This window comes from Trichomycterus rosablanca, chromosome 25 (assembly GCF_030014385.1).
Source record: "Trichomycterus rosablanca isolate fTriRos1 chromosome 25, fTriRos1.hap1, whole genome shotgun sequence".
Classification (NCBI taxonomy): Eukaryota; Metazoa; Chordata; class Actinopteri; order Siluriformes; family Trichomycteridae; genus Trichomycterus; species Trichomycterus rosablanca.
In genome coordinates, this window is record NC_086012.1 from 6,889,389 (window position 1) to 6,905,298 (window position 15,910).

At 41.3% G+C, this 15,910-nt stretch overlaps 1 protein-coding gene across 11 annotated transcripts in view; it reads left to right on the forward strand.

Annotated features, from left to right (window-relative positions):
* Window positions 1-15,910, forward strand: part of LOC134302523 (muscleblind-like protein 1) — a 106,328-nt gene that overhangs the window by 31,432 nt on the left and 58,986 nt on the right. For all 11 annotated transcript variants that reach the window (XM_062987647.1, XM_062987645.1, XM_062987649.1 and 8 more), the window contains exon 2: window positions 10,392-11,029. In XM_062987647.1, the coding sequence (XP_062843717.1) occupies window positions 10,850-11,029 (180 nt within the window). In that variant the 5' untranslated portion in view covers window positions 10,392-10,849. The remainder of the gene's footprint in view (window positions 1-10,391; window positions 11,030-15,910) is intronic.

Here is a 15,910-nt window from a genome sequence, read left to right on the forward strand (position 1 = left end):
TTTTTAAAGCCAACCTCTGGATATGACGCCGAACACGTGGACTCAACTTCTTTGGTCGACCCTGGCGAAGCCTGTTCCGAGTGGAACCTGTCCTGGAAAACCGCTGTATGACCTTGGCCACCGTGCTGTAGCTCAGTTTCAGGGTGTTAGCAATCTTCTTATAGCCCAGGCCATCTTTGTGGAGAGCAACAATTCTATTTCTCACATCCTCAGAGAGTTCTTTGCCATGCATGAGGTGCCATGTTGAATATCCAGTGGCCAGTATGAGAGAATTGTACCCAAAACACCAAATTTAACAGCCCTGCTCCCCATTTACACCTGGGACCTTGACACATGACACCAGGGAGGGACAACGACACATTTGGGCACAATTTGGACATGTTCACTGTGGGGTGTACTCACTTATGTTGCCAGCTATTTAGACATTAATGGCTGTGTGTTGAGTTATTTTCAGAAGACAGTAAATCTACACTGCTATACAAGTTGTACACTGACTACTCTAAGTTATATCCAAGTTTCATGTCTATAGTGTTGTCCCATGAAAAGATATAATAAAATATTTGCAGAAATGTGAGGGGTGTACTCACTTTTGTGATACACTGTATACAGTATATACATACTACATACAGTATATATACGTACATACTAAATATATATATATATATATATATATACACATATTATATATATACAGTGTATCACAAAAGTGAGTACACCCCTCACATTTCTGCAAATATTTCATTATATCTTTTCATGGGACAACACTATAGACATGAAACTTGGATATAACTTAGAGTAGTCAGTGTACAACTTGTATAGCAGTGTAGATTTACTGTCTTCTGAAAATAACTCAACACCCAGCCATTAATGTCTAAATAGCTGGCAACATAAGTGAGTACACCCCACAGTGAACATGTCCAAATTGTGCCCAAATGTGTCGTTGTCCCTCCCTGGTGTCATGTGTCAAGGTCCCAGGTGTAAATGGGGAGCAGGGCTGTTACATTTGGTGTTTTGGGTACAATTCTCTCATACTGGCCACTGGATATTCAACATGGCACCTCATGGCAAAGAACTCTCTGAGGATGTGAGAAATAGAATTGTTGCTCTCCACAAAGATGGCCTGGGCTATAAGAAGATTGCTAACACCCTGAAACTGAGCTACAGCATGGTGGCCAAGGTCATACAGCGGTTTTCCAGGACAGGTTCCACTCGGAACAGGCTTCGCCAGGGTCGACCAAAGAAGTTGAGTCCACGTGTTCGGCGTCATATCCAGAGGTTGGCTTTAAAAAATAGACACATGAGTGCTGCCAGCATTGCTGCAGAGGTTGAAGATGTGGGAGGTCAGCCTGTCAGTGCTCAGACCATACGCCGCACACTGCATCAACTCGGTCTGCATGATCGTCGTCCCAGAAGGAAGCTGACGCACAAGAAAGCTTGCAAACAGTTTGCTGAAGACAAGCAGTCCAAGAACATGGATTACTGGAATGCCCTGTGGTCTGACGAGACCAAGATAAACTTGTTTGGCTCAGATGGTGTCCAGCATGTGTGGCGGCGCCCTGGTGAGAAGTACCAAGACAACTGTATCTTGCCTACAGTCAAGCATGGTGGTGGTAGCATCATGGTCTTGGGCTGCATGAGTGTTGCTGGCACTGGGGAGCTGCAGTTCATTGAGGGAAACATGAATTCCAACATGTGCTGTGACATTCTGAAACAGAGCATGATCCCCTCCCTTCGAAAACTGGGCCTCATGGCAGTTTTCCAACAGGATAACGACCCCAAACACAACCTCCAAGATGACAACTGCCTTGCTGAGGAAGCTGAAGGTAAAGGTGATGGACTAAACCCAATTGAGCACCTGTGGCGCATCCTCAAGTGGAAGGTGGAGGAGTTCAAGGTGTCTAACATCCACCAGCTCCATGATGTCATCATGGAGGAGTGGAAGAGGATTCCAGTAGCAACCTGTGCAGCTCTGGTGAATTCCATGCCCAGGAGGGTTAAGGCAGTGCTGGATAATAATGGTGGTCACACAAAATATTGACACTTTGGGCACAATTTGGACATGTTCACTGTGGGGTGTATTCACTTATGTTGCCAGCCATTTAGACATTAATGGCTGTGTGTTGAGTTATTTTCAGAAGACAGTAAATCTACACTGCTATACAAGCTGTACACTGACTACTCTAAGTTATATCCAAGTTTCATGTCTATAGTGTTGTCCCATGAAAATATATAATGAAATATTTGCAGAAATGTGAGGGGCGTACTCACTTTTGTGATACACTGTATATAGTGGGGGAAATAAGTATTTGATCCCCTGCAAAGACTTGAACAGTCTATAATTTTTATGGAAGGTTTATTTTAACAGAGAGAGACAGAATATCAACAAAAAATCCAGAAAAAAAACATTAAATAAAAGTTATAAATTAATTTGTATTTAATTAAGGGAAATAAGTATTTGATCCCCTACCAACCAGCAAGAATTCTGACCCCCACAGACCGGTTATGTGCCCATGAGGCACACAAATTAGTCCTGTCCCTGTATAAAAGACTCCTGTCACAGAATCAGTTTCTTCCGTTCAAATCTCTCGACCACCATGGGCAAGACCAAAGAGCTATCAAAGGACGTCAGGTACAAGATTGTAGACCTGCACAAGGCTGGAATGGGCTACAAGACCATCAGCAAGAAGCTTGGTGAGAAAGAGAGCACTGTTGGTGCGATAATTCGAAAATGGAAGAAATACAAGATCACAGTCAATCACCCTCGCTCTGGAGCTCCATGCAAGATCTCACCTGGTGGGGTAAGAATGATTCTGAGAAAGGTGAGGTCAGTCCAGAATTACACGGGAGGAGCTTGTCAATGATCTTGTCAATGATCTCAATTCTTTAAAAAAAAAAATTTCTCATTTTTTCTCTCATAGTTGAAGTGTACCTATGATGAAAATTACAGACCTCTCTCATCTTTCTAAGTAGGAGAACTTGCACAATCAGTGGCTGACTAAATACTTTTTTGTATTTATATATACACATACATACTACATATATATATATATACATACACATATACTGTATATATACAGTATATGCTACCCACTTAGCCACCGTGCCGCCCAAAGCACTATATATATATATATATATATATATATATATATATATATATATATATATATATATATATATAGTGCTTTGGGCGGCACGGTGGCTAAGTGGGCAGCACTCTCGCCTCACAGCAAAAAGGTCCTGGGTTTGATCCCCATCATCCGTGTGGGTTTCCTCCGGGTGCTACGGTTTCCTCCCACAGTCCAAAGACATGCAAGTGAGGTGAAATGGAGACACTAAATTGTCCATGACTGTGTTTGACATAAACTTGTGAAGTAATGAATCTTGTGTAATGAGTAACTACCGTTCCTGTCATGAATGTAACCAAAGTGTAAAACATGACGTTAAAATCCTAATAAACAAACAAACAATAAACATGCTTTAAAAGTCCTGCTCTTTGGTGCCCACAGACCTCCAACCACGTAGCATCTTCTGAGTCTTCAAGAACATCCAACCCTAAATGTAAGAAGGTCTTTGACTGGGACACGTTCAACATCTGTCTTGCTCCCACACAATACCTTTATTGCTTGGCAGCGATGCAAATCAAAAGCTTCATGTCTGGACGTGATTCTGCTTTAATCGTCACAGCAAGGCTGATTTCTTTCAGCGGAGCAGGACGCGTGCAGGTGCTGGCCTGCTCGCGGAGAACACAGTGAACGGGAAATAAGTTTGAACACATTACCGTAAGGAAAATAATTAAAGAGGTTTTTAAAATAGTTTTCACAGGACTGTATGCACTTAAATCATTTTATCAGCTCCACTTACTATATAGAAGCACTTTGTAGTTCTACAATTACTGGACTGTAGTCCATATTTTTCTCTGAATGCTTTGTTAGCCTTAGCCACCTTTCACACTGTTCTTCAATGGTCAGGACTCTCCCAGGACCACCACAGAGCAGATATTATTTAGGTGGTGGATCATTCTCAGTACTGCAATAACACTGACATGGTGGTGGTGTGGTAGTGTGTGTTGTGCTGGTATGAGTGGATCAGACACAGCAATGCTGCTGGAGTTTTTAAATACCGTGTCCACTCACTGTCCACTCTATTAGACACTCCTACCTAGTTGGTCCACCTTGTATATGTAAAGTCAGAGACGATCGCTCATCTATTGCTGCTGTTTGAGTTGGTCATCTTCTAGACCTTCATCAGTGGTCACAGGACGCTGCCCACGGGGTGCTGTTGGCTGGATATTTTTGGTTGGTGGACTATTCTCAGTCCAGCAGTGACAGTAAGGTGTTTAAAAACTCCAGCAGCGCTGCTGTGTCTGATTCACTCATACCAGCACAACACACACTAACACACCACCACCATGTCAGTGTCACTACAGTGCTGAGAGTGATCCACCACCTAAATAATACCTGCTCTGTGGTGGTCCTGTGGGGGTTCTGACCATTCAAGAACAGCATGAAAGGAGGCTAACAAAGCATGCAGAGAAACAGATGGACTACAGTCAGTAATTGTAGAACTACAAAGTGCTTCTATATGGTAAGTGAAGCTGATGAAATCTAACTTCTGTAATAGAGCCCTAAATTCATAATCCAGATCTAATCTATCAAATGTAAACAATTGAGAGATAAACGTGCTGTTAGTAGCCCAGAACTTTTGGTGTGGAAATCACCTTGCTAATGTGCTGTTAAACAGCGCTAACAGTGCTAACAATGCTAACAATATGTATCTGTAGCATTTTAGACTGTTTTATTCATCGTATACAATTCCAAATATTAGAAATCTGCTTGTATTTGATCAAAACAATAAATACATTTAAATACAGTTATTACACATTTCAGACTAAGATTTTTTAATCCTAATTAAATGTAAAAATGTAATAGATAAATTGCAGCAGCAGCAGCTTTATGCTAGGTTATGCTAGCTAGGTAAACTTTTAAAAAAGTTTTTTTAAAATGTAACCTTTTGTTATAGGTTGCAATTATTACATATAGACTGTATAGTTATATTATTTATATATACATATATACAAATTTATATTTTATAATAAGAAAAAGACTATTTAGAAATATAAGTATGGTAATAAATGTAAATATATTTAGTTTATGAATGTATAATATATAACCATGAGCTAAAATATTAGGCCTGAAGGAGTCCTGTGATACCTGATACCTGGACGTTACCAGAAGGTCCTTCAGCCTCTTTCTGTTGTGAGCTGGATCATCCTATGGTGCATCCTGGTATCATCTTTTCCGTGTCTTAATGACACACATGTGCAACAGGATCTGCCGGACCAGTGGACAATCTTCTTTATATATTTATTTATTTATTAAGATTTTAACGTCATGTTTTACACACTGTACAAACTGTAGTTACCTCTTACACAAGGTTCATTAGTTCACAAGTTTATGTCAAACACAGTCATGGACAATTAACCTGACTGCATGTCTTTGGACTGTGGGAGGAAACCGGAGCTTCCGGAGGAAACCCACGCAGACATGGGGAGAACGTACAAACTCCACACCTGGGGATCGAACACAGGACCTTCTTGCTGTGAGGCGACAGTGCTACCCACTGAGCCACAGTGCCGCCCCATGTCCAGTTCTAATGACTACATCCCTTTGAAGGTGCGTTTAATGGTGGACAGGAGTTCAATGCACGAGGTGAACCATTCACTTCATCACTGGTATTAAGATGATCTGTAATTTAGTCCACAGTAGCTTTTCTATTGGTTCGTACCAGACACCAGCCTTCATGTCCTCTGGCATCAATCAGTCTTGGCCACCTAACATCCTAACTGCTTGGCTTGTCCATCATCAGACCACTGTCTGTGAGCATTCACCATGGCTGCCTGTGAGCACTTCATGCTGTTCGATACAGTCATCTGGCCATAAGGATTTGGACCTTATCAAAACGACTCAGGTCTTTATGCTGTCCATATATGCTTGCCCTATATTTCCTAAATTGTATCTAGTTGTGCCTAGTTATATATTTTTATATTAGATTTGTATCTTATTTTTATTTTATTTTTGCTGCTGATCTCCTTGAGAGCTATCACACAAAGTATTGTTGTATAACATTTACATTACATTTAAATTTTTGGCATTTAGCGGACGCCTTTATCCAAAGCGACTTACAGTACACTGTTGAAGCAATTGAAGGTTAAGGACCTTGCTCAAGGGTCCAACAGTGGCAACCTGGCACAGGTGGTGCTTGAACCAGTGACCTTTCGATTACTAGTCCAGTACCTTAACCACTTAACCCTACGAGCGCCCTGACATTGTATAACCACAATAACAATAAAGCCTATCCTGTCCTACCATACCCTACCTTACCCTACCCTACCCGTATACTACAAGTCACTACCATCAGCCCAGCATTATATATATATCAGACTGTGACATGCATAATTATTATGAAATAGGCATTGATATGTACATTTCTTAGAGGTGGTCCTAATGTTCTGGCTCATCTGTGCATAATATACAGTACAACTCCATTATAATATATAAGTAGCATAAAAATATAATAATATATATGTAATATATTAGATGTAATATAAATATGCCATATACAACTACAATGTAAATAAACATACATTCCACCAGATACATTACACGCTATATGGCCAAAAGTATTTGGACAACTGACAATGAACTAGTGGTCAAAAACAAATGGCTTTAATATAGATCCCTTCAGTTGAGAAGACTTCTCACATCAGTTTCAAGTATCGCTGCCGGAATTTGTGCCCATTCAGTCAAAATATGACACCATATTGTATGGTTGGGCACTGATGCTGGTCAAGAAAACTTTATTTGAAGTTCCAGTTCAATCCAAAGCTGTTCAGTGAAGCTGAGGTCAGGACTCTTTATAGATCTTGCTTCATGCACAGGGGCACAATCATGCTGGAACAAGAACGGACCTTTCGTAAACTGTTGCTGCAAAGTGTAGGCATATAATTTCCATTATATTATTGATTTATTATGCAATTATGTTAGCAACTGTTGTGTAACTTTTGTCCAAAATCTCCCAGTCTCAGCTTAACCCGTACTTAATTCTAAATTCTAATTTAAGATGTTACAGTACTTTGTTTCCAAATGCAACCTGATTAGCATGCACAGTGGCGCACTCACGCTTCCTGGTTCAGTGACTGTTATCGCCCCAACTGTTCAGGTTCCAAAGGTTCATCCTGTCTGTATACTGGAGGTTATTTGAGGTGAATGATTGGTCTGCTGTTTCATTTTATACCTGGTGGATCTGAGGATCTAAGGTTCTTTTACAAATGTAAGTTAATAAAAGTATAATACATTTTAAATGCAGGTTTTAACATTTATTTACATTTACATTTATGGCATTTAGCAGATGCTCTTATCCAGAGCGACTTACAGAAGTGCTTCCACAGTGAACATTACCTTACTCTAGTTTAAGTAATCAACAGTCCAAGAACACAAATTTGCTAAAACCTTTAAAAGAAATGAAAGGGTGTTAGTAAGTAAGTACATGTCAGCTTAAGTGTTTAGTAAAAAGGTGGGTTTTTAATCGTTTTTTAAAGACAGCAAGAGACTCAGATGTTCGGACAGACAGGGGAAGTTCGTTCCACCGCTTGGGTGCCAGTACAGAGAAGAGCCTTGATGCTCGTCTTCCTCTAGTCCTGGGTGAAGGATCAAGTCGAGCGAGACTAGTGGCTCGGAAGTTGCGTGGTACAGAGCGGGGTTTCATTAGACCACGAAGGTAGCTTGGGGCTGGTCCATTTTTGGCTTTGTAGGCGAGCATCAGTGTTTTAAACTAATTGAGTGCAGCTACAGGAAGCCAGTGAAGAGAACGCAGCAGTGGGGTGATGTGGCGGTGTTTAGGCTGCATTTTGAATGAGCTGCAAGGGTTTAGTAGCTGACATGGGAGCTCCTGCCAGGAGGGAGTTGCAGTAGTCCAACCGTGAGATTACAAGTGACTGGACCAGAATCTGGGTAGCTTCCATGGAGAGAAATGGTCGAATCTTCCTGATGTTCAAGAGGAGGAACCGGCACGATCTTGTTATGTTGGCTACATCAGAAGAGAAGGTCAGCTGGTTATCCAGGACAACACCAAGGCTGATTGAAACAGCAAAGGACCATCCCTAAACTGTTGCTGCAAAGTTTAAGGCATATAATTTCCTGTCAGCAACTGCTGTGACTGAAACACATGAATTCAAAAATTAAACCTAGGGTCATATTGTATATAATTGTATCCGTCTGGGTATATATTGTGTAACTTACACAAACTCATCTCAATACCACTACTGGAACGAGTGGTACTTTCCATTGACAAGCACTGGCTTATAGGCAGCCTTCAAATAAAAGAAACCCCAATTAAGCGTTTTATCTATATATTTTTTATAAAGTCCACCTTAAAAATATAAAATAACAAAAAAGGACGACCAACACAATATTAGGGAGGTGGTCATAATGGTATGCCTTATCGGTGTATATGGACATTTACATTTTTGGCACTTTTATCCAAAGCTTAAGTGTCTTATCTATATATTATTTATAAAGTCCACCTTAAAAATATAAAAGAACCTACAGTAACTTCATAGCAGATGTATATGTTCTAATAGTGTATATCCAGCTTTCATGTTCCCTTTTTTATTTCTCTCTGTATGTTGGCACATGGCCTAGAATCGCATTCGCAACATAGTTGGGTCTGATTGGCCAGCCAGCGTCATGCAACACATTTGAGAAAGAGGAAATGACCTCGCTCTCTGGCTCACCCGTCCTTCCTTCAGCTCTCTATCTCTTTCTATATCGTTCTTTAAATAGATCTGCTATGGCTCGCTGCTGAGTGCTGCGCTGTAAGTGATACGCTATTAGAGCTGATTTTCCAGAGCCTCGACCGACGCTGTTAAATTTGCACACTGCTACTCAGTGTGTGTGTGTGTGTGAGACTTCCCGACACAGATCTGACAGAATGCTTTATTTGCTTTAGCTGATAGTGTTATGTAAACTGCTCAGCATTTTTGCCATTTTTGGACGGATAAAACGTTTGTGCAGCTGGACAGAGGCAGAGCGAGATTGAGAAATGCGTCTCAAATGTAGACAGAGCGTGAAACGGCTAGAAAGTGAAAGACAGAGGACACTTGCACTGCTGTTTCAGATGTCCGGCGCATATACAAGTGACAATTGTGGTCTTTATAATCATCTAAATGCTGTCACATGGTAACAGAGTCAGTATTTTTATATAGACACTGCTTCTACTCAGCTATTTAAGCCCCACCCACTGCTGTGGCATGACTGACTGGAGATAAACACACTGAGCATAAAGCACAATTTCTGCTACACTCAGAATATACACCGACCAGGCATAACATTATGACCACTGACAGGCTAGACGACTGGGTCAGAGCATCTCCAAAACTGCCAATCTGCAGTGGTCAGTATCTATCAAATGTGGTCCAACGAAGGAACAGTGGTAACCCGGTGACAGGGTCATGGGCGGCCAAGGCTCATCGATCCACGTGGGGAGCGAAGGCTAGTCAGTGTGGTCCGATTCAACATGAATCAACATTCTGATGAATCACGTTTTCTTTTACATCACGTGGATGGCCGGGTGCGTGTGCGTCGCTTACCTGGGGAACACATGGCACCAGGATGCACTATGGGAAGAAGGCAACCCGGCGGAGGCAGTGTGATGCTTTGGGCGATGTTCTGCTGGGAAACCTTGGGTCCTGCCATCCATGTGGATGTTACTTTGACACGTACCACCTACCTAAGCATTGTTGCAGACCATGTTCACCCTTTCATGGACACAATATTCCCTGAGGGCAGGATGATGCGCCCTGCCACAAAGTGTTGACTTTGAGGTGGCCTCCAAATTCCCCAGATATCAATCCAATCGAGCATCTGTGGGATGTGCTGGACAAACAAGTCCGATCCATGTAGGCCACACGTCACAACTTACAGGAGTTAAAGGATCTGCTGCTAACACCTTGGTGCCAGATACAACAGCACAATTTGAGGGGTCTGGTGGAGTCCATGCCTTGGTGGTTCAGGGCTGTTTTGACCAACACAATATTAGGAAGGTGGTCATAATGTTATGCTTTATCGATGTATATGGACATTTATCCAAAGCTACTTAAAACTGTATCCGTATACACTGCAAGGAATTGAGGGTTAAGAGTCTTGCTCAAAAGCCCAACAGTGGCAAACTGGCAGATGTGGGGCTTGAACCAACAACCTTCTAATTACTAGTCCTTTACCTCAACCGCCCGACTGCTTCTTTTGTAATCTGAATTTGCTAAGACATATCTTTCTTAAATGTTTATCCCTTTTGTCAATGATGTGTTCATTAATCTCCTGCTCTTTCTGTTTCAGGTGGGTACTGAAGGTAGTGCCCTCTCTTGCTGCAGCTTGGACCTGCTTATAGTGCCAGTCCCTGCTTTTTGCCATCTTGCTACCCAAGCCAGGCCAGGACTTCGCATTCAACCCTAAGATCCTGCAACCCTTGCGAGTTTTGCGGACCCTAAACTTTACAATACGCCAAGACGTGCCAAGCGGAGTGAGAATTACTCGGAGTCTGAATATTTTCCCACTCTAAGGAAGAAAAAATCAGCCCTGAAGCTATCTTGGCGAAGAGTATTTGTTTTCATTTCTGCCTGGGAATCTTTGGCGTATCCGCGTCTTGCCGCCGAACCCCTACGCGCTCTGTCACTCCGTTGAGGAGTACACTCTACCTTGATTGTTAAACTGAGACCGGCAAAGAGAGACATCCACAAAAGGACGTCCGGCAGATCTTCTGACCTCGAAGACACACGTACAGGTCCGTGCTTGCCATGGCGATGAACATGAGCATGGCACATATCCGCGACCCGAAATGGCTGACGCTGGAGGTGTGCCGCGAGTTCCAGAGGGGCACGTGCTCACGCACGGACGGCGAGTGCAAGTTCGCCCATCCGGCCAAGAGCTGCCAGGTGGAGAACGGAAGAGTAATCGCCTGCTTCGACTCGCTCAAGGTAAAGCCAGCATTTTTATTAGTTATTAAATACATGATATATGTCCATAATTATGTGGACACCTGATTGGCTGCCTGGACAACACAATTTAAAACCATGGATATATGGAAATCTGTGTGTCTGTTGGACGCCTATTCAATCAAGGATCAAGGATGTTAGACAAGAAACCCTCTCCCAACGATCCAACTGACAATCCAATTCTTTCTAAAGTCGTTTTGTATGGTTGTGGTCAGTTCTCTGTCCAGGCCAATTGAGATTCTTCCCACCAAAGTTGTCAAACCATGTCCACCTGGCAAACTGTTGCCAGAAACAGTTACATAATCAATTATTAGAACCAGTGCTTGTATACCTTTGGCCATAAAGTGTATATTGATGAGCCTTTTTGAAGCTGACTCTGGTTGGCAGTATCAGTTGGGTTAATAGACGGTGCAAGACGCACACACACAGCAACTTCAGACTTGACTCGGACCTCTTTCAAATGACTCATGACTCGCAACCAAATGACTTGTAAACAACAAGAGTCCATAGCGTCAGCATGTTTTAACGTTAGTTACGTGTGACAGTATATATATATATATATATATATATATATATATATATATATATATATACATATATATACAGTGTATCACAAAAGTGAGTACACCCCTCACATTTCTGCAAATATTTCATTATATCTTTTCATGGGACAACATGAAATAATATAACTATATAACTTAGAGTAGTCAGTGTACAGCTTGTATAGCAGTGTAGATTTACTGTCTTCTGAAAATAACTCAACACACAGCCATTAATGTCTAAATAGCTGGCAACATAAGTGAGTACACCCCACAGTGAACATGTCCATATTGTGCCCAAATGTGTCGTTGTCCCTCCCTGGTGTCATGTGTCAAGGTCCCAGGTGTAAATGGGGAGCAGGGCTGTTAAATTTGGTGTTTTGGGTACAATTCTCTCATACTGGCCACTGGATATTCAACATGGCACCTCATGGCAAAGAACTCTCTGAGGATGTGAGAAATAGAATTGTTGCTCTCCACAAAGATGGCCTGGGCTATAAGAAGATTGCTAACACCCTGAAACTGAGCTACAGCATGGTGGCCAAGGTCATACAGCGGTTTTCCAGGACAGGTTCCACTCGGAACAGGCTTCGCCAGGGTCGACCAAAGAAGTTGAGTCCACGTGTTCGGCGTCATATCCAGAGGTTGGCTCATGGTCGTCATCCCAGAAGGAAGCTGACGCACAAGAAAGCCAGCAAACAGTTTGCTGAAGACAAGCAGTCCAAGAACATGGATTACTGGAATGCCCTGTGGTCTGACGAGACCAAGATAAACTTGTTTGGCTCAGATGGTGTCCAGCATGTGTGGCGGCGCCCTGGTGAGAAGTACCAAGACAACTGTATCTTGCCTACAGTCAAGCATGGTGGTGGTAGCATCATGGTCTTGGGCTGCATGAGTGTTGCTGGCACTGGGGAGCTGCAGTTCATTGAGGGAAACATGAATTCCAACATGTACTGTGACATTCTGAAACAGAGCATGATCCCCTCCCTTCGAAAACTGGGCCTCATGGCAGTTTTCCAACAGGATAACGACCCCAAACACAACCTCCAAGATGACAACTGCCTTGCTGAGGAAGCTGAAGGTAAAGGTGATGGACTAAACCCAATTGAGCACCTGTGGCGCATCCTCAAGTGGAAGGTGGAGGAGTTTAAGGTGTCTAACATCCACCAGCTCCGTGATGACATCATGGAGGAGTGGAAGAGGATTCCAGTAGCAACATGTGCAGCTCTGGTGAACTCCATGCCCAGGAGGGTTAAGGCAGTGCTGGATAATAATGGTGGTCACACAAAATATTGACACATTTGGGCACAATTTGGACATGTTCACTGTGGGGTGTACTCACTTATGTTGCCAGCTATTTAGACATTAATGGCTGTGTGTTGAGTTATTTTCAGAAGACAGTAAATCTACACTGCTATACAAGTTGTACACTGACTACTCAGTTATATCCAAGTTTTATTTCTATAGTGTTGTCCCATGAAAAGATATAATAAAATATTTGCAGAAATGTGAGGGGTGTACTCACTTTTTTTTTTGACCGCTGTGCCGTGATTTATCGTGTGCTTTTATTTTGCAAAGAAAACAAAATGTATCAGTTTAAGCTTTTAACTGGAACCTTCTTGTTACGGAAATTACATTCATTTCCACAATGACTAGGAAAGTAAAGGCACTAAGTAAAACGACAAAATACAGTCGCTAATCTGTTGTTGTTCTATCTGAACGTACATATTATTTGTTTACTTCTACACTACATTTCCAATATATGTTTTGTGTAGATTATATTGACTCTAGCCTAAAGACTCGTGACTTGACTCGGACACGTATTTTGTGACTTGTGAACATCTCTGCTTCTAACCACAAAACTGCTTCAGTGTGTTCGCTTGTCCGTGTGATCATCAAGAAAGCACAAGTGCGTGCCCCATACGGTATTTTTAATCCAGTTAGAAGGTTAGGTGTGTTAACTGATCTAAATGATGAAAACAGTTCTGCTAATGGTAGATAGAGTATCAGACGGCAAGGTTTGGAAATGATTGAAGAGCTATAATTAGAAAGTCAAAGATGCCTCACACCACCAAATCTATGAACCAGCTGGACAGGCAATAGGACCCAGTGATCAAGCTGGAAAACCTATTCTAAAGTAGTTTTAAAGGGTTGTGGTCAGTGGTCTGTCCAGGCCACCAAAGTTGTCAAACCATGTCCTCTTGGCAAGCTGTTCAATTATTAGCACCCATTTCTGTAAACTTTGGGCCATAAAGTGTATATTAATGAGCCTTTTTGAGGTTGACACTGGTTGCCAGTATCAGTTGGGTTAAAGGATGTCTCAACACTTAACATTGTGACCAAATAACTCAAGACTTCTTCGGAAAGTGTTGGTCCATGTCCCATACAAGTGTGTGTAAACTTTTGCCTTTAACTGTCATTTAATCCAGCTAGTTAGAAGGTTAGGTGCATTCAACTGACTGATCTAAATAATGACGACAGTTCTCGCTAACGGTATATAGAGTATCAGACTATAATTAGAAAGTCAAGATGCTTCACACAGCGGTGGCGCAGCGGTAAAAACACACGCTGGAACCAGAGCTGGGATCTCAAATACATCGTATCGAATCTCAGCTCTGCCTGCCGGCTGAACGTGAACAACGATTGTCCTGTTGTTCAGATATGGGCGGGACTAAGCCGGATGGGGTCCCTCTCCCAGGACTGGTACAATGATGGCGCCTGCACAGAGATGAGAAAAGGGTGCTCTCAGGGTGCGTCTCTCCGTACACAACGCTCAAAGTGCAGGCGATAAGATGCATACGGCATGCTGCCCACGTGTCGGAGGGGGCGTGGGTTAGCTTCGTTTTCCTCAATCAGAGCAGGGATCGATTGGTGGAGAAGAAGCATGATGCAATCGGGCAATTGGACGCGCTAAAAGGGGAGTAACACTGGTAGTAGCTTTCTAGCTAACGACAAATAAATAAAACACAACAAAACAATACAGGTAGCCAACTGTGCTACTGATTTGTCAATGTTTAGCTTTCAATCCCATATCTATAAAGGTTTGGTTACATTAGTTACTGCTCAAATTATACAAAATGATTCTAAGAAGCTACACACATCATAATTACAGTGTAGCCAGACTAGCATTTAGCAACTGAAACAAACACCAATTTCTACACCTACTTATTTCTGGCACAGTATTACCCATCAGCCCGCCATGCTTCAAACTGCAGCTATAATTACTCGACTAGTATGTGTGAAATGCCATGAAGAAGCTTCATTAATGTGCTGACATTTTTTTAAATACTGTAAGCTAGCGTTAAAGATTTACACTTGTTCAAGTTTTGCACTTAAAATATATTTTGTTTTACTTTGTTTGTTTCATCAAAGTTCCCTGTATACATATTTACACGCCTACTTCTCTACCAATCAACAGCTCCCCTTCAAAATCTCCTATTAACAATACACAACACATAGTGTTTATATTGGCAGTGGTAGCTCAAAGGTCAAGATACTGGACTAATACTTCTAAGATAGCTGGTTCAAGACCCACCATTGCCAGGATGCCTAGCCCTTAACTGCTTGGACTATATTCAGGCACAGTTCTAACTAGCTTAGGATGAAAGCATGTCTGACAACTTAGAGTTAGAGTAGGCCAATCAAAAAATTACTGTTACAAATTTTAAACGGTTAAATTTGCCACTGTTATTTTACCAATTCAGGGTATTTTGCATTATATATTAATAATATAACAAGCATAATTATATTCTAATAATAATAAATCGCTTACTCATTGTGTGTTTTACCACCAGTTAATCCTATTCAGGGTTGTGAAGGGTACAGTTCAACAGGCAAAAAGTAAAAACACCACAGAAAGGATGCCAGTCCATCACAGGGCAAACACACAGACTCGGCACAGAAGGGACCTGAACCGCTCCACCTGGGAATCAAACCCAGTGATACCCACTGAGCCACCGTACTGCCATAATAATAATGAAATTAATAATAATAATAATAACATTATTATTATTATTATTGATACTACTACTAATAATAATAATTATTATTATAATTACACAAAAAATATATAACAATAATAACAATTTATATAATAATATATAATAACTTAATCAATACTAGTAATATTAACAACAAAAATAATTATTATATAATATTATTATAATTATTAATATTACACAAAAAATAACAATAATATAGCAACAATATAATATTTTATAATAATACAATGCTAATATAAAAATAATAATTATTATATTTTTATAACTATATTACACAAAAATTAAATAACAATGATAACAACAATGCTAATATTACAATATTA